Genomic DNA, 23,261 nt, shown 5'->3' on the forward strand with positions numbered 1-23,261 from the left:
TGCTGCGGTGCATGCCGCCGCTCTGGCGCTGCAACCGGCACGTGGAGGCGCTGGACCGGCGGCACTGCTCGCTGCAGGCCGTGCCCGAGGAGATCTACCGCTACAGCCGCTCGCTGGAGGAGCTGCTGCTGGACGCCAACCAGCTGCGGGAGCTGCCCAAGGTGAGGCCGCGGCCCGGCCCCGGGGAGCGCCGCCCGGCCCGGCCCGGCCCGGTGGGAGGCCGCCCCTTGCCGCCGGCGCTACCCCGGCCTACGCGGCCCTGCTCCCGGCAGCGGCCTCCGCCCGGCCGCGCCGAGCTCTCGGTGCGGAGCGCGGCTTCACTCGGTCTCAGCCCGGGCCCGGTGGGGCTCCGCGCTCCCCGCAGGCGCTGGGCAGGCTCGGGACCCCCTGGCCTCGGGAGGGGGGGTCTCGGCCTCCCGATGAAGGGGTCTCCTTCCCGGTGGAGGGGTCTCCTGCCCACCAAGGGTAAACCCTGCGTGGAAACCGGGAGCCCTATGCACTACACTCGCTGCTCCGCAAAGCACAGCGTCAGTTTCAAAACTCTGGTTTAGTCCCCAAAGCGCACGACGTGCCAGATAACTTTATTAAAAGCAGTAGAGGTGCTCTACACCGATTATCTGGGACTCCAGCCTGCACTGGGAACCTCTTCCCCGGCTGTGTGGAGCTGCAGAGCTCTCTTCTCTGTGCAGGTAACGCGGGTGGTGACCCCTCAGCGTGCTGCCACGCACCCTGCCCAGGTGGTTTCCCTGTAGGAGCAGGGGAATGGGGATCTGCTCCCCAGACCTGGCCGTCTCCAACACCCAAAGGGTTGGCTTCCACAAGACAGGAGTCTTGGGAGGGGGCTGAGCTCCTGAGCTTGCACCCTAAAGCAGTGATGTTCCCTCGCTGGTGGGAGATCTGGAGCACAGGATACCAAAGACAAGCTGGAATTTGAACCTGCCTCTCGGGAAGGAGGTGGCTATAAGACGTTACTGGGCTATAGGGTGTTCTGGGGGAAGTTTTACCATGTATCCCCTGTGGAAATGGTACTGTGTTTGAAAAGTTAGTTAAGTGTTACTTTGGCTAGAGAGAAAAATAAGAGAGTCGGTAAATACAGACTAACCTTTTAACTAAAATTACCTTTTATTGGAATTACTGACATGTTATGAAATTTGCCATGAATTCTGTGGGGGGAAAAAACCAAACAACACGAAAACAAAAAACTCATTTTTGATTCAGGCCAAGGTAATTTGAGTTTTGTTAAACTGTACAATTTATGCATTCCTACCTAAGCAGATTCCCTTCTACAGAAACAGCACGTTCTTGATGATCTCCTGATGGCTCTAATATTTCTGCGTTCTCTCTGTCTTTCCTGCTGGTGTGCCTCACGCCGGGCTGCTGTGGGATTGAGCTGTGAGGGCACGTTGCTCGGGTGTGGAGACACGCGTGATAATTCACCAGCTCCCTTCCGTCGTGCATCTGGGGATCTCGCTGTACTTTAGGCGGAGATATTTCTCAAACTCCTGGAAAATGTGTGTTAGAGGCAGGTTGGGGCTCATGAATGAGCGTAAGTCTCCTCTGCAGAGGAGGCTGATTGTGACACACCCCAGTGAACCTGCCAGTCCTTGCGCTGCTCAGCTCCTTACTGTCCCGAGTAGTCACAGCCCTGCTTTGCCTTTACGTAGGAGGCATTTGGATCAGGATGTTGCTGGGTTTTCTTTAGCTTTTGGAGAGTATCTTTTGGATCATAAATGCAAATTTTATACTGACATTTTATTTACCTTGTGATCGGGTAGAGCTAATCCTGCCTGTGACAGGAGGTGCTCTGTGTCTGTCCCAAGCACCTTGTCTCTGTCACCAAAGAGCTTCTATTTGTGAACGCTGTGGTCTAACTCCTCCAGGCATTGGGTCTCTTTGGCTTGGGAGCATCAAGAGCTCTCACCATGACCTTTCCCAGGTTCCCTCTGGTGTTTGATTTCCCCAAAAGTTTTAGACTTCTGGCAAGGAATTACTGGAAAACCAATAGAGAACAGACGGGTAAGGTTCTTGTCCTCTAGGCTCAAAAGAGATGCAGTGAAGTCAGAAGAGGTGCAGCGAGTAGGGAGTTGGAAATGGCATGGTCAGACCCAGTACGCAGTGGCTTCTGCACAAGGAAAATGAATGCTTACAAGGTCTCTTCAGTCTGGACAAGGTAGCACCACTCCTCCATCAGAGGACAGAGGTCTGGAGCATCACAGATGTCCTGGAGGGAATGAACAGGGAGCAACTGACTGCTGTTTCTTCCTGCAGGAGGGCCAGGGAGCATGAAGTGAAACCCAAAAGGGCTCAGTTCAGAATAAGTGAAATAACTTTTCATGCAAAGTGTAGTTAAGCTGAAGTGTGGAACTACTTAGTGTATGAGGTAATGGATGCTCAAGGTTTACATGAGTTCTGGAAAGAAGTGGACCAGTCCATGGAAGAGAAAATGACCGAAAATGAGGACACAGTCTTGTTTGTGCTGTACATCCCGGGAGAGACTCAGAGGAAGTGTTGTTCTGGACTCGCTGTACTCGTGCCCGTCCATGTCCAGTGCTGACTGCAGCTCCATTGGGCTTTCTCCAGTCATGGCGGGCATCACCCCATCCCTAGGAAAACCTGAACGCCCTCTCCCTCACACACAAGGTGAGAGTCAGACGTAGAATCGTGGAATTGTCTGTGTTGGAAGGGACCTTTCAGCTCATGGAGTCTAACCATCAACCCAGCACTGACAAACCTGCCACTGACCCATGTCCCTCAGCACCACGTTTGCCCGGCTTTTCAGTCCCTCCAGGGATGGTGACGTGTGTGGAACGAGGAGGGGTCACAAGCAAAGCACCCCTGAAGCTGCTCCTGAAGAAGTCTAAGGAGCTGGTGGGTGCTGCCTGGAGATGCTGTGCCCTGGAGATGCTTCAGGAAGAGCGGGCAGAAACAGTTGCCTCCCAAGTTGCCTCCAGCAATGGTTGGGTGGTCTAGAGGCAGCTGAGAAGGAGGTCTGCAGTTTGGTGGAATGAGGACACAAGGTCAGATCCACCTTGAGGTGTGTCCTAATGTTCTGTGCTCACAGAAATTACCCAAGCAGTGACATGGGGCACTTTTTAGTCCCAGGCACACAAATCATGGGTAGGAGGGACATTATTAATGGATGTTACTGTTGGGGTCAGAAACCTGACACAGGAGTATGAATCTGCGTGTTCTACAAGGTGGATATGGGTGAAAGCTGAAAATAAATTATCCTTCCACCAGAGAAAGAGGGGATGGCAATAGTGCATGTGGGCACGTGTTTTCCCTGCGGGAGGGCGATGGAGAGGCTTTTGGTTGGGTAGGGAGGACACTTTCCTCCATGGAAACATGCCTGTTGTGTGAGAGGGATGCTGGGAGCAGGATTGGTGCGTACCACGAAGGAAGATGGGGGGAAATGTGTTTATTTAACTGAACAGGGCTGTGTGTGCCCCTTCCCTGGGAGAAGGGCTCAGAGGGATACTGGGATGTGCCAGTAGGGTCAGGAGAGGAGAGCAGTCGGAAAAAACATGAATAAGAGAGCATATACAGTCTTTGGTAGCAAGTTTGACCACAGCAAGTTTGTTTCTTGAGAGTTCAAGCAGGGTTTTTGGGGAAAGCGTCCGTGTGGAAGTGTTTTTGGGAGTAAAGGGGTGGAGGGGCGGCTGGCATTTGGAAAGGCCTTGTTTTGCAGGGAGCAAACAACTGCTATGGAAAATGCTAAGATTTACCTGACCCCTCTTCTCTGGGTTTTCTTCCCTAGCGCCTACCACCAGGCCACCTCCGCCTGGCACATTTATTGGTCTTTATTCCAGAGTTCAGAGCTCTTTCTGAGGCACCATTTTCCTCCGTAGCAGAACTTCTTCCCATGTCTCCTTCCTGCTGCTGCTGCCTTGCTCCTGATCTGATTAACCGATGATCTGCTGCCACTGCTGAGTGCTCTTCTCCGAGCTGTAGAAGCCAAGGCTTGTTCCTCTCCGTCCTGTAGAATTCCTGCCAAGTGCTCTTCTCTCTGCTCTTCCTTCTTTTCTACTTGTCCCATGTGAACCTTGCCGGTTTTGGGTCCTGATTTTTCCCCATGGTGGCCACGCTCTGGCGGTTTGAAGCGGTAGATTAAATCTGCATGAGGAGCATCTGCTGCCGCGTTGCAGGGATTTGCTGCCAGGATGATAGGGCACGATTTAATAAAAAATGATAAATTCCATTTGGTAAGTTCATGAGGGTGTCTGCACCCCAGAGGGGGGAATGCCTTGCTCTGTGCTGGCTTTTGCTCTTCCTGCCTTGCACAAAGTGATCTCTGCAGGACCGTGAGCGTGTCGCATGCTACGGCATCAGCATAAACCGCAGGGACATCAGTTTCGAGGGTACAGCCCACTAAATTATTACATTAGAGCTACAAAAAACACCGGACTCCTTTAGTCCACTCTCGGTGAGCACTTGAGGGGTGCAGGTCTCACCGGAATGGAATGATCAAGTGCTGTCTGGAATTTGGAGGAGGGATTCAGAGGATGGCACTGGTCACAGCCAAGGAGTGGAGCGTGCTGGGTTTTCAGAGAAGCCCTCGGGTTTGGAGTAGGGGAGGAACAAGGGAGAGGCAGGAGGAAACCCGGGTGGAGCAGAGCTGGTGGGACCTGGTGCAGGAGGAGGAGAAGGTGGATCTGGGCAGGGACTAAGAGCCACGAACAAGGCGATGCGGAGGAGGGAGGAGACCTCTCCTCTGTGTCAGCATGAGGAGGGACAGGTCCACTGGAAACCTTCTGCAGGAAGAAGTCCTGGGTGGGAAGTGCAGTGAGGTGTGGAGACTGAGGGGTCGTGTAGACAGGGGAAAAGGAGGAAACTGAAGAGCTAAGTTTGATTTTTCCCTGCCCAGGGCAGAGGGTTGGAAGTAGATGATCTTTAAGGTCCCTTCCCACCCAAGCCATTCTGTGATACCAAGTGTTTGAACAGTGGTGGTGCTGAGAGACACGCCCTAGGGGTGTCTGATGGAGGGTTTGTTTTCTGAGGTTTTTGTACAGTTTTTCTGCTTCGCTGTTTCCTTACTAAAGCTCCCATGATAAATTTGGCCCAGTGCAGAAAGGTGTTTTTTTTTTCTCACTGCCACTGAAAGCTCCCAAGGGACAGACACCCAGCCGGAGCACCAGGGAGGGGAGGCCTTTTAGGTCCAGTGCAGGTCCCTTCCCGTCCTGGCTTGTTGCCGTTTGCACCTTGGCAAGGCCGTTTCGGGGCTGGAAGGAGCCGAGCGGGTTCCAGGTTCCTCCTGTTCAACTGCCCTTGGCCTGGGGCGAGAGTCAGTGTCCCTTGTCCGGAGCCTGGGATCCTGCTGCCGGAGCAGCGTGAAATGCCAGCGCCCTGTTTGTCACTTTCCCAAGACAAGGTGGGGCCTTGCAAAGCTAATTAAGAGCAGCTTTTAATTTCCTGGCATCTGGGGCCTGCAAGGAGGATCTTGGGTTTTATTTACTTCCATGGAGGAGTAAAGCTGCTCCTTTTAATCTCTCTGGGCTAACAGCCCTTCCCTGAGAAAGTCCAGGAGGTCATGAGGGCATGGGCTCCTCCTCCAGCCCTGAAGCCCACCAAGGCTGAGTGTGGGGTGGGCAAGGTCTCTCCCTCTGCCTGTGAATCCTCCCGTCAGAACTGCAAGCAGCATTTGTTTAACAAAACCAGTCGAGAAAACTGGTTTGACTTGCTTGTTGGGAGACCTGTGCCCAGGGTTGGCAGGCCTCGCTGTTCCTTCCAGGAGCTCAGGAGCCCCGTGAGTTAATGTGTACAGATGGATGTGCGTTTGTTGCTCCAAAAGCTCGGTGTTCTGGGTCTGCTGCTGCCCAGAAGCTGAAATATATGCAGGACATTTCACCCTCGTCGTGTTCCCTCTGAGCAGTAACTTTCTGTCTTATAGATCCCGTGGGGTGACAAGGGGAATTTGGGATTTGTGCTGGAGCAGTAACAGCCGAGTATAAGCTCAAATGTGGAAAAAAAAGCTAATAAAACTCTTGGACATGGAATCACTGGGCATACAAACAAGAGAGCAGGAAAGAGGAACACGGAAGTGATTTTATGCTTTAAGGTTAACAAATAAGAGTTGACCGCTGATATTCCCTTCCCTGTGAGCTCCAGGGCATGTAGTCGGACAGTGTGCCGACGTCCTGCCCCATGGGGATCCCAAAAGGGGCTCAGGCCTCAGAGAAAGCTCACAAGGGGATGACAGCAAAGTAAAAAGCATGCTGGGTGGCAAGGAGGGTCAGGGAAGCAAGGAGTTAGGGAAGACTTTGATGGCTGTGGCCTAAATGGGACTGCTTCTCGCCAAATCTTCCTTCTCGCTGGTTTTGTAGGATGGAGGGAGATCACTGGTGGAAGCACCTTCTCAGCCCTTCCCCTGGGCTCAGTAAACCCAGAGACCCCATCTCTGCTGGCTGGTTAATGACATCTCCCATGTCCTGGGGTGCCTTGGCTGCACCAGAGGGGTCCACACCTCTGGAATCCCTCCCATTCCTCGGTGACAGTGGCTGGCGTGGGGTCACCTCCCTTGCTGTGGTCCAGGAGGTGCAAGCGTGGTATCACAGTGGCCCCAAAGAGCTCTTGCTTATGACCTGATCTGCTGGCACCTCCAAGATCCCTCCTTATTCTCTCTGGCTGTTGTCAAATGTCTGCCAGGAGTGATTTAGCGGGTGTTCCAGTGATGGTGAGAGGTAGAGGCAGATCTGGGTTAACCTCCTCAGGTCTCCTCTGACCCGTTATGTACATTCCCCTCAACATTCCTTGCTTTCGTACCCGTGTTGCACCATCTCCCTGGCAGGAGCAGGGACGAGGCGGGCAGCAGTGGTGGGTGGTGGGAGACGGTGGCAGGGCAGAGGGATGTGATAGCCACACAGCTCTCACATCACAAGGTCCTGTGTGGTTTCTGACTCCTCCTTTTGCCATGTCTTATTCAGGGTATTTCATGGTGCTCCCCTGGGAGCACCTTCCTGTTCCTTGTGCTTTTCCTGTTGAGAGGAGTTGTTTGTGTCTTCTCTGTCTGAGAATCTCCTGCCGTCCCCTTCCACCCAGGGACACTGCACTCTTCTGTAAGGCTTCTCCAGTCCCCTAAATGTGCACCCACAAACCCCGAGTGCACGGTCCGCTGGAGTCCAAACACTTTCCTCTCTACCAATTAATGAACTTGGTCTCCTCTGCTGTGTCTCGGTTTCCCAGTTTCAGGGTTAGAGCTTATTTGTTTGGTTTTTTCTTTGTTTGTTTGTTTTATGGTGCTGGAGATGCATTTGTTGTATAAACTCACAGGTTGATATGATTCCCACCTCAAGAAAACACAATCCTGTTTGAAACAATGGGAACAGGTCATTGTATAACTCTTGGCGTTTTTCCCAGTTGCTAATATTTGTGGCATTAACAGATAAGTTAATTACTTTTCTGTAATTGCTAGTTGACCCTTCTTTGGTCAGAGGATCATGGAATGGTTTGGGTTGGAAGGGACCTTAAAGGCTATCCAGTGCTACCCCCTGCCCTGGGCAGGGACACTTCCCACCAGCCCAGGTTGCTCCAAGCCCCCTCCAACCTGGCCTTGAACCCCTCCAGGGATGGGGCAGCCACAGCTTCTCTGGCCAACCTGGGCCAGGCTCTCACCACCCTCACACCAAAGAGTTTCCTCCCCAGATCTCACCTCAATCTCCCCTCTTTCAGTGCCAAACCCTTCCCTCTCGTCCTGGTGGAGTAGATAAGGAAGGGGGAGAGTGCTGTGGATAGTGCTTGGGTTGTATTCGGTTTTGCTTCTTTGCTGAGCTCGGTGGAGGGACCCTTTCTGGGTGCAATGGTAGGTGCTGCCTGTGTCTGAAGTGCAGCCTGGCCATGAACTGCTTCAGTCAGGAAACCCCCCCGCAGCTCTCTCTAAGAGCAAGGTGTTAATTGCGGTTTCATTAGCTAATTCTGGCTTGGGGGTTTCCTCTCTGTGGCCCCGAATTACTTTGTCATTGCATTTGGGACCCGAGATGCCACTGCTCCAGCCTGGGGAGCGGTGTCTGGCCCCAGAGGGGACTGCGTTCCTCAGGTCCCGCTCCACCACCTGGGAAGAAGCAGTTGGAGAGCCCTTGGCGTGGAGACAACTTGCTTTGTCTTATCTGGAATGCGTTCCTGACGCTTAAGTACTTTTATATATTTGAAGTACATTCCTCAGGGTCTGATACACGGGGTTAAATAGTGGGAAATCCGGCCGGTCTGCGCTGGGGAGGGCTGTGCAGCGCAGCCATGGGGCAGGGTCCGTCTGCTCCTAGCCCTGGTGCGTGGGAGCAAGCAGGGCCACTGGTGTTCGTGGTGCTTGGTGCCCCGTCCCAGCCTCTCCTTCTCAGCCTGGGGCTGCCTGGGGTGGGCAGGCAAGGAGAGATCCCCCCTTGTCTATCCCTGCTGAGGCACAGGGAGGGTGGGTGCCCGTGGCCATCAGCTGCAGACCCGTGGCCGGAGGCTGCTGTGCCTGGAGCTCGGCCACTGCTCTGTGGGACGCTGCTGTTGCTGCCTTTCAGGTGCTTGTGGTTATCGTGCTTGTAGCCAGAAGAGGCTAAAGCCAGTCCAGTATCTGGGGCAGATAGAATCCTGGAATCATTTAGGTTGGAAGGGACTGTGGAGTCCAACCATGGACCCAGCACTGACCAACCCACCACTGACCCATGTCCCTCAGCACCACATCTGCCTGGCTTTTCAATCCCTCCAGGGATGGTGAATCCACCACTGCCCTGGGCAGCCTCTGCCAAGGCTTCACAGCTGTTTCCAGGAAGGAATTTTCCCCAATCTCCATCCTAATCCTCCCCTGGCCCCACTTGAGGCCATTTCCTCTTGTCCCATTGCCTGTTCCTTGGGTGAAGAGACCAAACTATCTGGCTACACTCTCAGGGAGTTGTAGAGAGTGATGGGGTCTCCCCTCAGCCTCCTTTTCTCCAGGCTGAACTCCCCCAGCTCCCTCAGCTGCTCCTCAGAAGTTCTCCAGACCCTTCCACTTGGTCTCCAGACCCCTCACCAGCTCCCTTGCCCTTCTCTGGACTCTTTCCAGCCCCTCAGTATCTTTTTTTCAGATGCTGCAAGGAGTGGAGAATGAAACACTGCTATAGTCAGAGCTAGTTACTTGGGAAGATCCCTTCCTTGTTTGTGCTGGGAAATGGGTCTGAATTCTGGGGTTTTGTCCCACTCCTGCTCAGTGGGGCAGGACAAGTCTCTGGGTAGCTGTCACCAGGCCCTGCCCAGGCAATGGCAGCTGTGCCACCACTGCTGGACCTCCAGACTGGTCTTCTCACTTCCTAGCAGTGGCCATCACTTTTTTCCTCTCTGGTGCCATTGACTCCGTTACCTTCCATCAGGTGGAGTGATTCTTCTTGGATCTACCCATTCTGGGAGCATATCTCATTTTCTCCCAGCACAGGGAGAGGTGTGTCTGGAGCTCATGCTCTGGTGACGCAGCCAGGGCTGGCGTCCCGCCTGAGCTGCCTGGCCACGGGGGCAGAAGACTTTCAGGTTCTGTGGCTTCACCTGCAAGGTGTTGGCTTTGAGCAGAGCTACTTGGCAGGACTGAGGTTGACCTCGGAGCTGATCAGTTCCCAGAGCAGTTTTGCTTTGTGAGATTTGCTTCCAGCTCCACTGGAGTCCCTCTCATCCAGCTCTTTGTCCCCACAGGCCACCCCTCGGCACAGCCCTTGGAGATGAGCTCCTTTTCTCATCAGAGAGTTCTCTTCACCCTTCTCCAAGAGTGGTGAGGCAGACACGCGTGTCCCGTAGAGCACACGGCAGAGTCTCTGCTTCCCCCGTGGGCGATGCTTAAGATGTCAAGCCCCTGTTTCACCAGGAAAATGGGGATGGGAAAATGGGAATGAAGCACAAGGCTCAGATCTGTGATCTGGTTTTGAGGAGCTGCATTTCACTGCCGACAGACCCCTCCTGTGCGCAGTGACCGTCCTCTGCACCCCATCTGGCTGGGGACCACAGTGGAGCTCTGCTGCGCGCCTAGCCCATGGTGGCTTGAGAAGCTAGGCCCTCCTCTTGCTCGTGAATCACCAGGAGGGTTGTAATTATTTTCCTTGCCACAGAGTCTGATCCTGCCCTTAATTAAACATGTGCTGTCCTGCTGATGGCAGTGGGACCGTACCAGTGAGGTTTGACAGTTGGACTTGAAATTCTTTTAAGACTGAGATGTAAGGAGGACCCATTCTTATCACCAGCACTTCCAGGATGGGAAAGGTGAGCAGAGCCTCTGCCCTGGGCCCCCTTGACCTGCAGTGGAGGAGAAGGGTCACAGCAGACACTGTTGGTGTGTTCCATCCCTGCAGCAAAATCACCTGGTCGTTGCTTTTGGCCTTGGTCTTGGAGATGGCCTGTTGTCACAGGGTGTTTTTGAAGAAAAGCAGAGATCTGAGACCCGCTCTGTGCCTGGCAGAGCTTGGGAACACCTTGATAGTTCTGGCTGCAGAAGCAAGAAGGTTTTGCGCAATTCCAGTGTGAAGGATGGTGTTTGTAGTGTCGACCCAGTTCCTGGTCTCCAGATGTATGAATTGTCACCTTATTTCCTTCACCTTATATCAAAAGCCTTATTGTTGCCTTATTTCTAAGCCGTTGGCCCATGTGTCAGATCAGTGTGGGTCTAGGGTTGTGTAAGTTGGGTGTCTGGCTCCTCCTCTTCCTCTGGCATGTGTCCCATTCCCCTTCAGAGCCATCTCACCTTGAGAAATGCCCCATCTTGATGAGTGTGTTCCACTGAAGCCTGCTCAAAGCCTGCTTGGTCGAGGAGAGAAACATCCCTAGGGCCAGGTTTCAACGGCAGCCCCCACCAGCTGTCTGTGCTGTGGGACAGTGTGGCTCCAGAGGCATCTGGAGTCCTGGGCCCACTTCTGGGCCCCCCAGTTCCAGAAGGACTTGGAACTGCTGGAGAGAGTCCAGCAGGGGCTGCGAGGATGATGAGGGGCTGGAGCATCTCTGTGATGAGGAAGGGCTGAGGGACCTGTTCAGCCTGGAGAAAAGCAGACTGAGAGGGGACCTCAGGCCTGCACTGGGGATTTTGTGGTTTCTGGGAGACTCTGTAGTTGGGTGGTGCTCAGAGGGCTTGTGCTGATCCTTTCATCCCTTGTCCTTTCTCCCTTTGTCATTCTCCACCTCTGGGTGAATACGTGAGCAGGGGGAGGCATGAGCATCACTCTCCAGCAGAAAGGAAGTCCTTGGGGGTAGTGCCCAAGTTCCCACCATCACTATCTGAATGCTGTGGTTCTCCAGACTCACCTAATAGCTCCATTCACCTTTGTTTTGTGTCCTGAGGCTTTGCCGCAGCCTCACGCCTAACGCTTGGAGCTTCGCAGATAGGAACATGGACAAAGAGATTTGGAGGAAGTTTGTCACATTGGTAAGCTGGAGAAACACAGCTTAGTTGGAGGCATGCTCATTGCAGAGAGGTTGATGGAACCTCCTTCAGACGTTCTCTAGGGCCTCTCATAGACAAGAGACGGGGTTTACAAGGGCCCTTTCTAGCTTTGCTGTGTGTGTGCCTCCTGCGTGTGACTCTGCCTGGGCTGGAGCGTTGTGCCACTGCGCAGAGGGACCTTGGCAGGCTGGAAAGATGGGCCAAGGGGCTTCTCATGGGGTTCAGCAAAGGGACATGCTGATTTCTGAGCCTGGGGAGGAATAACCTCACACCAGTACAGACCACCCGAAAAGCAGGGGATGCTGGTGGACCACAGATTGATCAGCAGTGAGGAAGAGTGATTCCAGCAGGTCAAGGGAGGTGATCCTTCCCCACTGTTCTGCACTGGTGAAACCATGTCTGGAGGGCTGTGTCCACGCTGGGCTCCCCAGTGCAGGGAAGACATGGACAGAGAGGAGCGTGTCCTTCACGAGGCCACAAATGATTAAGAGACTGGAGCATCATTGACACGGGGAGAGACTGAGAGAGCTGGGACTGTTCAGCCTGGAGCAGAGAAGGCCCCAGGGGATTTTACCAACATGTGTATAATGTCAAGGAACAAAGGAGATGGAGCCTGAATCCTCTCAGTAGTGTCCCGTGGCAGGACAAGAGTGAAAGAGAGGAAATTCTGTTTAAATGTAAGGAAACACTTTTTTTTTTTTTTTTTTTGTCTCTGAAGGGGTGCTCAAACACTGGAACGTGTTGCCCAGCTGAGATTGCAGAATGTCCATCCTTGGAGATACTCAAAACCTGAGTGGACGCAGCCCTGGGTGACCTGCTGTAGCTGGGCCTGCTTTGAGCAGAGGTTGGACTGGCTTGAGAGATCCCTTCCAGCCTCAGACATTCCCTGGTTCTGCTGGACCTACCTCTGTGATGCAAAATGCTTTCTTGAGAGAACTGCTGTATTCGGAAATCTGTGTCCCTCACTCAAGGTGGCCAATGGAGCCAGTTTTGGGGTTGGACACGTAATGGGTGAGGAAGGGACACAGGGACTGTCAGACTCTGGCCTCTATTCAGGAGTTTGGCATCTCCCTCTCAGTTTTGGCGGCACCACCTCTAGTGCCACCCATCTGGAGAGCTGTCGTGACATGTTGAGGATACAAGGCCAGGAGCTCATTTCTACATCGGGTGAGAGTTTCCTGCTCCCTGGGCTTGCTCCGCTTTCCCAGGCAAGAGCACGCCCTCAGCCACAGCCGTGGGCTGACCCGGCTTCTTAATTAAGTGCCGGCAAAACACTTAATGTGTAATGAGCTCCACATGTGCTTTTGGGTCTCACTGGGTGAGAACTCTGCAAAGTGGCATGTCGGGCATCTCAGCACAGAAGTGTGCCCCAGGTCGGTGGTGCCTCCTGGTCAATATGTGCAGCCCAGGGCTTTCTCAATACACAGGTATTTCACTTCCTCAGCAGAAGCCGAAGGTGACTGCCAAACGCAGCCTGGGTTTGCTGCTACCAGTGTTTCTCGTTTCCATAAACTGGCTGAGCCTGTTACCGTGTCTCTGGATAACCTCAGCAGGGTGCTGTCGGGAGGTGTTCCCTGGGCAGAGCTGCACTAACCCTTGGAGATGAGTGCCCCGAGGCCAGGGGGCTCTGCTCAGCTGGTCCTAACATTGCAGTGTGAAGCTGACGTTTCTTCCCCTTCGCAGTGATGATGGCTTTGACCGTCAGTGCTGATTCTGCTCTATTAGCCTGATACGTTTTTCTTCCATAAAATTAGATAATAGATATTTTTCCCCTATAAAGTTACTCCAAAGGCAGTGGTGTGAATCAGGAGGTTCATTAATAATTGTGCTGGGTTTACATCCTTTCTCACTTCTGCCTGTATCATCACATTTCACTGCTGAGGTGGCTTTTCTGAAGTCACTGAGGCATCGGTCGTCGTTAAGACAGAAGTAAAGTCTTTCTAGTGGTTGCCTGGACCTGGCTGACAAGTGTCCTGTGTCCAACAGGAGCAGAGTGAGTAGCTCAGGGTGCTCAGTTGGAGTTTCTTGGGAACCCAACCTGTTAATTATAGTGGGCAGATGTTTAACTGGCCCAAGTGTAGCTTCCAAGCGACTGGTTTGGTTTAACTGTGCAATGTTTGTCACAGTCAGGGGTCTCCTAAAGTTCTGGTGGTTCTCTTCCACTGTTTATGTTGGTTGCACACTTCAGTATTTGCCTGGCAACAGCAAAAAGGTTCGTTTGAGGCTTTTTATGGGGTTATGCAAACGGGCCTCTGAGTTTGACTTTGTGTCGCATGTGGTGCTGTCACAGAGTGGTCTGGATTGGGACTGGTTATGGGCACAGGGTGGCCAAGGTCCTTGTGCTGCTGTAGGAAAAACATTCAGGAGCAGAGCAGCCTGTTGAGGGAAAATAAAGTTGTGTTGGTGTATCTGTGCTCCAGCAGCACTTCATTGGCCCCATCCTGTTGCTGTGGGTTAGTGACGGGGAGTCAGTAAGTACCTAACAATTAACAAGAGGTTTTTCTAGTCAGAGTGGAGGTGGTGGCTCACCTGCATTCTGCTCAACTTTCTCTTTTTTTATTTGCAAATATAAAATCTTAGTTCTTGCATGGGAAGACTGTAATTCTGCATTTGTGTTTTGTGGCCTCCACTGATGACTTTTGACTAGTTTGAATTTCTGTCACATCCAAGTATTTAACTCAAGTCCAGCTTAACTGACGGAGGAAGCGGGATGTGCTGATCCTGTTGTCATGCTGTTTGCCGAGTGGGAATTTGTGCACGGACCTGATCATAGCCTGGCTCTGTGAGCTGCTGGAGGTTTTTGGTTACCTTTTTATTTAAAAAAAGGAAAAGCTGGGGGAGAAAAAGTGCTGTTTAACTGCTATAAAAAAGTAGCGTACAGAGCAGGGTATTTTGGAACATCCTCTTTAGTAGATGTCTCTGTGCTGGTAAAAGCAATGCAGTTGGTTCTGTGAAATGGCAATAAACTGTGCAGACACGGCTGCTGAGAGCTGAAGGGCAGTGTTTTGCTTTTGATGGGCGAGCTGAGAAAGTAAAACTTAACAGTAGGCAAAACTGAAGTCGATGTTCACAGCAACCAGTTTGCCCCACCGATAATTAGCTCTCAAATCTCTATTGTCCCAATAAACACTTCCCATATATCTTGCAGTGCAGCATCTGACATGATTTTATTCCAGTTTATTCTAAGAGGTTGTTGGGTTTGGGTGTTTTGGTTGGTTTTTTTTTTTGAACAAGTGTGCACATGTATTTTGAGACTGGCTGCAGTTTGTCGGCAGAAGTGCTGGGAGTGCGGGCTGTGGATGTTCCGCTCCCTTTGTTATTTCCCGACGTGTAGGCTCTGGCGGGTCAGCACAATGTCTTGCCTGGAATTTCCTTGCATTCTAAAATTAGGAGAAGGCTCTAGGAAACAATAGCAAATCACGTCTCTGAACCTCCTGCTCTGGCCTGAACCTTTGTTGTCATTTAGACTTTCACCTACTTCCCTTCTTACTGAACTGATTTGCATTAGATAAACTGAATTAAAAAGAACTTGTGCTGCTCAGTGTCAAGAGGACTTTTTCTTTTTTTTTTAACTTATTCTGCTGATAATGGGCTCCTGTCCAACTTCAGGACATCAGGAGTGTGAATGTCATGTCCCTGCTGTTCATCCCAGAGCACTCCTCCTGTTCAGAGTTTCCTAAATCAAATCAAAGCATGCTCAAACAGGCACAGATACAGGGGTTAACCTGTATAATTAAGATGTTTCTCTTTTTGCAAAAAGTAGTAAATTATTGGTGCCAGACAATCTTTGAAACCTCAAGAAATCCAGTAGCGTGAATTACTGGCTCTTTTCCTTCCTTGGCACTTGTCAGTAAACTATCTGTGAAATCCTTGCAAAATCTACACTTGAATATCCTCAGGAAATCCACCCAGAGGTGTCCCACTGGGGGGACACGGGGTCAGCCCCTGCTCTGATCCCGCAGGGCTCAAAGGGTCTCGCCTGGGATCATGAGATGATTGACTTTGGTCATTGTGTCTCCATTTTGGCCACGGTTCTTGTCAGGTAATTCTGGAGCCTTCCGGAGGAGCTTCAACCTAGGCAGCAGGAGGTCCGAATAAGGGGAGGGGGTCCCTGATGGTCCCAACTCACTGCACTTGTGATCAGGACAAGAAAGTGCCCAGTTGTCCCAACTCACTGCACTTGCAACCGAGATAAGGAAGTGCCAGATGGTCCCAGCCCAAGGGACCAAGACAGGAACATGACGTTGGCTGGTCCCATCACCTCGATGTGGCCCAGGCAGGTCTGCACCACCACACTCCACCCCCAGCCAGAACAAACCTCGGTTCCCCGCAGCAGTTCCTGGGGAGGGAGGTCCAGCCTTTGATGGAGATGGATTACTGAAAGGCAACTGAGGAAGAAGGTTCAGAGCTCAAGCTCTTGTCTGGTCCTTCTCGGTGTGGTCACCCAGACACACCACCAGAGACACGGCATTGCTTTGGGTCTGTGCCATAGTCTCTGCCTCTCCTTGTTTGCGGTTATGTGTAACCTCCTTAAACATCTCCCGTTTTCTGGCCTGATATTGTTTGTTTGTTATTCCGGGGCACTCTGAAACCCCGCAGGAAATGCGGCCAATGCCACAACCTGGGTTTCCGTCCTGTCCCATGTCCCACCTCCCACAATAGTTAGAAGCAGCTGCGAGATTGGTTCAGTTCATAATTCTAGCACATTGTGTTTAGTAAACGTATGGAGAGGCTGTTGGTGTCTAGAAAGAGTATGATGGATGAATCTTGTAATTTACTGTTTATAGCTCATACAGTTGATTTCTGAGGAAAAGGGTAGGTGTGAAGATGCTGGATGCTGTTAGACCAGGAGACCTCTAGAGGCCCCTTCCTGTAAACGTTTCCCTGACTGTGGTGTTTCTAGAAAGGAATTTTTGTCTCTAATTCTTCATTACTTGGGCCCTGTTCTATTTCCTGCTACGAGTGGCACAAACGCTTTCCCCGTTGGCATAGGGACCCATCACTGATGTCCTGATGCTCAGGTTTGCCCTGGGGTGAGAAGACACGTTCCCACAGAGCTGCTGCTGACCCAGTTTCCTTCTCTCCTGTCACAGCCTTTCTTCAGGCTTCTGAACCTGCGCAAGCTGGGCCTGAGTGACAATGAGATCCAAAGACTTCCCCCTGAGGTGGCCAACTTCATGCAGCTGGTGGAACTGGACATCTCCCGTAACGGTAAGGGCAGAGCGGGATGGGGATGGGGATGGGTGCCCCACAGTTCTGCTTCTCCTGCATGGTAGAACATGCCATTCATGTTCTGGAAGGGGCAGCGCCCTTTCATGGCCCGGCAGAGTGACCTCTTGTGGGCCTCACGTTTGTCTTACAGTTTCTTAGGCTGTCACCAGCACCTGATTCCCCGTTTTCCACATGACACGCTACTTTTGAGCCTCTTATCTTTCACGTATTTTTTTCCAGACATTCCAGAAATTCCTGAAAGCATCAAATTCTGCAAATCCTTGGAAATCGCAGACTTCAGTGGGAATCCTCTCTCCAGGTAGGAACACACATGCAACCCTGAAGTTGAAGTTCCTCATTCTCCCGGGCATTCTCTGGTCCTCATCTTGTAATTGTCCTCCCTTGGAATCAAGGGAAGGATCACGCCTTTGCCAAGACCTGCAGGTGTCTGCTCTCCTGAGGTGGAGCACTCAGCGCAGGGAGGAGCTGGTCTGTGCTCCCTCTTCTGAAGGGCTTGGATTGAGGAGCCTTTGGTCATTCTCCTGCCACTGGTGTGAAGGGTGAGGACTTTGTCCTCTTGGGGAAAGTTTGTTGCTCCCTCCCCACCCCTTACCCTGATGGATGAACCGGAGTGGATGTGGGCTGGTTGTACCCCAGAGGAGCAGAAAAAAGTCCTTTTTGCTCTCTGTCATCAGATTTATAACTTGGGAAGGACCATCCTTTGCACTCTGCATTTGGTCAGGTTCCCTGGTATCTCAGTGCCCAGAGCTGTGTCCAAGAACAGGGTTCTTGGCCTTGTCTCTTCAGTTTTTTGTCTCCACAGCTCTTAATCCATGATGTTTTGGGAATTTACTCGTGGCTCCTCTGCCTTGGAGACCTGTGCTTTCAGACACTGCTGTTGTAGAATCATGGAATGGTTTGGGTGGGAAGGGATCTTAAAGCCCCCCCAGTGCCACCCCCTGCCCTGAGCAGGGACACCTCCCACCAGAGCAGGTTGCTCCAAGCCCCCTCTAACCTGACCTTGAACCCCTCCAGGGATGGGGCAGCCACAGTTTCTCGGGGCAACCTGGGCCAGGGTTTCACCACTCTTGGGGTGAAGAATTTCCTCCCCAGATCTCACCTAAATCTCTCCTCTTTTAGTGTCAAACCCTTCCCCCTCCTCCTATGGCTCCCTTTCATGATCAAGAGTCCTTCCCCACCCCTCCTGTGGTCCTCTTTGTTCTCTGTCAGGGTCCCTGTAGATGTCCCCCTGACACCTCCAGATTCCTGCTCCTGGGCGGGCGCTGCCCGTGTCACCCTTTAGATCGATTTAACTCTCTGCTTCCCCCTTGTGGCGCCACAACGGTACAAGCTCCTCACTCGAGAGAGTCCTGGTACCACAGGAATGACCAGCACTTCCACACTAGAACTTATTTGTCAGACTTTTAGTGGCCTAGAGTTGTAAAATGCGTGTGGTGAGCAGTGGGGCAGGGAGGATCCAGGAACCGCCTGTGAAGAGCAAAGGATTTCTCCTTTTCTTGGGGCTTTCTGTCTTCTGTTGCACCTTGGGGCTGTCACAATGGTACCACTTGGTCCCAGGGAAGGCTGTGGTGCCACCTGCAGAAATATCCTTAGAGGGGCACTTGGATTCCTTGGCAGCTTTCCCTGCTCCCAAATTCAAGTGATCACATGAAATTATTGGGTCTGGGGCTCGTGCTTGAGCCCTGCAGTGCCAAGTTCACACGCTTGGACACAGAGTGGTTCTGGTGCAAGGGAGTATTGTCTTGGAAACGGGGCATATCCCAGATCAGGAGTTGGGGTCACACTTGGTTCCTGCTCTTCTTCTTTCCACATGTTGATACCGATTGGGCTAAAACTGGCTTTTGGGGGATTTGAGTGAGGGATTTAGGGAATTTGTGCACAGAGTTAACGGTGGTTTGTTCTGTCATGCTTTTACAGGCTTCCCGAGGGCTTCACGCAGCTTCGGAGCCTGGGCCATTTGGCCCTGAATGATGTGTCCCTGCAGAGCCTCCCCAGTGACATTGGGAAGTGAGTATGTCCCTGCTGTCACAGCGGGGAGGAGGGCTGGGGAGGGGACACCGCGCTGTCGAGCTGGCAGCACCAGCAGGGCTTGGAGGGAAGAGTGTGACGTCCCAGTTACAGCCTGCCACCATACTGGCCACGCCATGTGAGCACCCCTAAGCATAAGATTGTTAAAAAGCAACCTTTTAAAAAGGTTCTTTTCTGGGTCTGGGCTGTGTCTCCCCCTCTGTGGTCTCTGGCACAGGCAAGGAGTACATCCAGGCTTCTCAGACCCTCTTCTTCCTTATTCCACGAGTGCCCGTTGGCCCCTGTCCACCAGAGGTGGTCTGTCCGATGGTGTTGAGATGGTTTATGCTGCTAACAAACGGCCACGGCAAAGCCCGTGGGGTGCAGTTCCTACCCCTGGGATTTGGCTTTCTACCCGTGAGGGATTTTATCTTTCTGGGCAGCCAGTCCTGTGTGTGATTCCACGTTTCCTTGTCCTGAGTCTGGGTACAGTGTTGTTTCCCCGTGATTTTGCAATATGCAATCACCTTCATCAGAAGCCGTTTAAGATCCTCTCTGTGTGTTTTGTTTTCCCCGACCATCTCCATTCCCATTTGTCCATCTGCGCAGGGGTGGTCCCACGGGAAGGGCTTTGGGCAGCTCCCAGTGAATCTGGCTTTCTTGCTCCCTTTTCTCTTGCAGTTTGGCAAACCTGGTGACTCTGGAGCTACGCGAGAACCTGCTAAAGACTCTCCCCACGTGAGTGTCTGTCTGGTGGCCTCAGGAGTGTCCTGACTTGTCGTTCTTACTGGTTCCTCAGGGACTCGCTGTTTCTGCAGTACAGGCTCTTGCACCTCTCTTGGGAGGGCTCAAGGCTTTGCATAAATCAGCTGCATCTTGATGAATTTCTGTAAATCGGGGTGAGGAGGGAGAGAGAGATGGTTCAGGGCTTACGAGCAGGTGGGGATGTCCAGAGTCTGTGCTCGACCTCTGTGTCAGGGCTGACTTGGGAGTAGGTTTCCACGAGAAAGCTGCTGGAAATGGTGAGAACCCTTTTTCTTAGAGAGGTGCAGCATACAATGTGCTCTTTTGGAAAAAGAGAGAAAAATGTACTGATGTGGGTGTAGAAGGAACTCTGTATGCAGTGCGCTTTTTGAAGAGCAGCAGGATACGGCTGAGGGTCTGTTTTGCTTCTGGCTTGTCTGTGTTCTTGGTTATCCCGTCCGGTTGTTCTGGCAGAGCAGTTTGTGGGGATGGGTGGGATAACGGGCCTTCCTGCAGCAGACGAAAAATGAGCCCGCAAGGGAGAAGAGGTAAGTCTTGGAAAATGTTTCAGAGGGTTAGGGACAGGGATGAACTCCTGGAGAGGATCTGGTTGGTACAGCTGGTGCTATCGGGTAGAGAGGATGTAGAGAACTAGCGAGTTTCTGCTTTAATCTCTGGTTTGGAGCCCGTGAGCGTTGTTTGTAAAGTTTTCTATCCTACGTTAGCTCTGTCAGCCTGTTTTCTGCCTGCTTACCCATCCAACTGATGATTCCCCCAGTCTTCCTTGAATACGTTGGAAGGGATTCTCCCTGACTTCTTTGAAGAGCAGTGTGTTTTGGGGCCACACAAACTCCTCAGTGACTGTGTGAAACACGTGGCTACTGTCACCTTTCCTCAGAGCCCTCTTATTGTTTATGGCAAGTATTCACTTTGACTGCCTGTACTCTCTTCCCTTGCTCCTCTGCTTTATTTAAAAAAAGAGGGCACAGGGAGGTATCAGTGATAGAGAATTAAAGCCAGGCTTTGAGCCCCTGAGCAGGGAAGGCTTTAGTCTTTGTGCTTCTGTGGTGGCCTCGCTGTGGGATGTTGCTTTGACTTAGGTGCATGCTCCTCCGGGTGGTTATTTTCCTCTGGGACCTGCCAGTTCAGGCTTTACACGGCATCAGTTCTATCGTCGTGTAGAATTCACATGTCAGCTTTGACCCAGAGGACACGACGCTTCCAGAAAAGGGCTGAAAGACTCCACACTGGTCACTCCTAGGCCTCACACCTGGTGGTTGCACATCATAGAAGCGGGGTTCAAATTAACGCTGTCACCTTGTCTCCCATGCCAAAGTCACTGGGTCTTCTCTGCATAGAAGTTCTCGGCACAAACACCCTGCCATAGAAAAGTGATATTAAACAAGCTGAGATGGCCCCACATGGAATACGGCCCCAGGGGAGAACGTGAGAGCCGGGCTGAGAGCAGGAGAAGGTTGGGTCCTGCTGTTGGGACCCTCTGCTGCCTGTTCCATATGTTCTTTGTGTTTGTACAGCCAGGTACCACCCCTGTGATACACCCCATAAACACAGAGGTGCAGTAGCTACACCCAAAGTTGGGCTTTCAAACCACAGTGGAGAGTGGTCCCAATGGCTTTTCACCGTCTGGGAACCAGCAAGTGTCTGGAATTTGAGAATTCGGTCTGAGACCAAACCCTGTGGTTTCTGGGGAGATCTCTCCTGCCCAGTGCTCCCATGTTTCCTCAGGTTAGATTTGTGTGCCGTCTAGCGAGATACCTGTAGCATGCTAGGAGTTCTTGGGGCTTTTCTCTGAAAGATACGTCCAGGCTTGATACTCATTCTGCAATGCAATTCCAGCTGCTTCTCATCTTTCCTCAGTTCCCCAAATTCTACTTCTGGACGATTTCCAAAAGCAGAAAGAGGATCTTGAAGGCCAAGGCAATTTTCATCAGATCTGCCAGCGAAATGTGAGATCAAAATCAATGACCAAGGAAATTCTAGTGGTGCTGTCAGGGGCTCTGCCCAGGTCTGAAGCTCTCGGACTTGTCTGGTGGCAAATTCTGCCCAAGAATGGCTCTAAACGAGTCCAGGTTGTCTTGCCAAAGAGCAGAATGACCGATTGAAATGGATGATGCTTTCAGTTTTCAGGGTTACTGAGCCCCCACCAGGTAGATGAGCTTCAACACTGTGAATTTGTGACCCCATAATGCGTCAGTGCCCTTTTGTTATTGTTGAGCTGCTTTAAAGGTCCAGCTTGCAATGACCTTCACTTGTCCAAACTTAATTTTACTGGTGAGTCTCCTGCTGTCAGCTGAGTTCTGAGACAGTTCATCTTGTGTACAGCTGATTATCGCTCCTCATCTCTCCCACGCAGGTGGGACACAGCTTGCGCAATGATTTGGGAAGGGCAGCTCTTATTGATGTATTTTCAGGGAATGCATGTTATCTTATCACCACCTTCCAGTATTTAAAGGGTGGCTGCAAAGAAGACAGAGACTCCCTTTTCACAAGGAGTCACATGGAAAAGATGAGGGGTGATGGGTACAAGTTACTGCTGGGGAGATTCCGACTGGATGTAAGAAAGAGGAAGATCTTTCGCGCTGAGAACAATCAGCCATTGGAATGATCTCCCCAGGGAAGTGGTGGGTTTCTCCAGTGTTGGACACATCTAAGGTTGAGCTGCTCAGGGTGCTGGGCCAGCTTGTCTAGGCTGGGCTTTGGCAAGAAAGGTTGGACCAGGTGATCCCTGGGGTCCCTTCCAACCTGGGATCTATAAGTACTGGAGGGTGATCTATCCTGAGGCATTTTACAGGACCTTGTTTATCAACATGGCTTCTGCAGCTCCCTTGTCCCTGTTTTGGGAATTCAGACTGCACAGGGACACTAAAGGCTCCTTCACCCTTCAGAGAAATCAAAGTGCAAGTGTACAGTCATAAAGAGAAACCTTTCAGTGATCCTGTTGATAAACCTTTGCTTGAGTTAATGCAGCATCTTAAACCCCACCACTGCATGAGGTAAGAACTTGCCTTTCCTGTGTAGCCCAAGTATTTTTATAGCCTGGCCCAGCCGAGAGAAGTCTCTCTTACTACTTTCTCACAGATCTGCACCCCCAGCCTCCTTAGTTCGGATGGCAGTGAGATTTCCAGCTCTGTTTCCAGAGAAATTTAGTGATTTCTGTATTGGGATAATCCTTATGAGGAGAATAAGAGCTGCAGACCCTCCTCTTACTGGGGAGGCGTCAGGGCTGAGACTCACAGTGTTTGGGGAGGTGGGATTTGGATTTGATGGGGTAGGACTGGGAGCTGACGACCCCTGGGCCCCATCAGGAGACCTGGATAGTCTTGGTTCCGTGGGGTTACAGACTGCAGGCTTGGCGTGTTTGGAGACTCAGGGCCCATCCTTGGACCACCAGAGCTGAGAGGCTTTGGTTCCATGCAGGCTTCTCGTGGTATCTTGCCTCGTCAGCTTCTTGTCTGTACGTCTTCACCTCTTCTGAGACATCATCCCAGTGTTGTCCTTCCCGGTCTCCTAACCAGCATGGGGAAACTGAGGAAACGGTTGAGTTTGTCATTTCTGTCCCTCCCTGCAGCTCTGCTCCCCTCGCCCCCAACATGTGTATTGTCTTCTGCTGGCTCTCTCCTGTCTCATGGTTTGGGCATCAAACCAGGACATCCTGTTGTCTGTCTGTGCCCAGGTCCCCAGCCTTGCCACAAGAACGGGCAGCGATGTTACAGTGTGGCTTTTCACCTGTCATGGTTTTGCTCAAATTTTATTATTTTATTTTGTATTTATTTTATGGTGGGAGCGGGAGAAGGCAAATTGGTGAGAGTGGAAACTGGGTGTGTTGGGGCTGTTGGTGCTGCTGAACCCACTGCAGATGGAATGGCCTGGGGAAGTGGCCAGCTCC

General features: G+C 51.9%; 1 protein-coding gene across 20 annotated transcripts in view; it reads left to right on the top strand.

Annotated features, from left to right (window-relative positions):
• The first annotated feature begins 6 nt into the window (after nt 1-6).
• SCRIB (scribbled planar cell polarity protein) overlaps nt 7-23,261 on the top strand; it is a 95,217-nt gene continuing 71,962 nt past the window's right edge. For all 20 annotated transcript variants that reach the window (XM_014945714.1, XM_014945718.1, XM_014945722.1 and 17 more), the window contains exons 1-5: nt 7-161; nt 16,465-16,582; nt 16,823-16,901; nt 18,521-18,610; nt 19,292-19,348. In XM_014945714.1, the coding sequence (XP_014801200.1) occupies nt 12-161; nt 16,465-16,582; nt 16,823-16,901; nt 18,521-18,610; nt 19,292-19,348 (494 nt within the window). In that variant the 5' untranslated portion in view covers nt 7-11. The remainder of the gene's footprint in view (nt 162-16,464; nt 16,583-16,822; nt 16,902-18,520; nt 18,611-19,291; nt 19,349-23,261) is intronic.

The sequence above is a fragment of the Calidris pugnax genome, unplaced genomic scaffold, assembly GCF_001431845.1.
Source record: "Calidris pugnax isolate Ruff unplaced genomic scaffold, ASM143184v1 scaffold160, whole genome shotgun sequence".
In the NCBI taxonomy this organism is placed as follows: domain Eukaryota; kingdom Metazoa; phylum Chordata; class Aves; order Charadriiformes; family Scolopacidae; genus Calidris; species Calidris pugnax.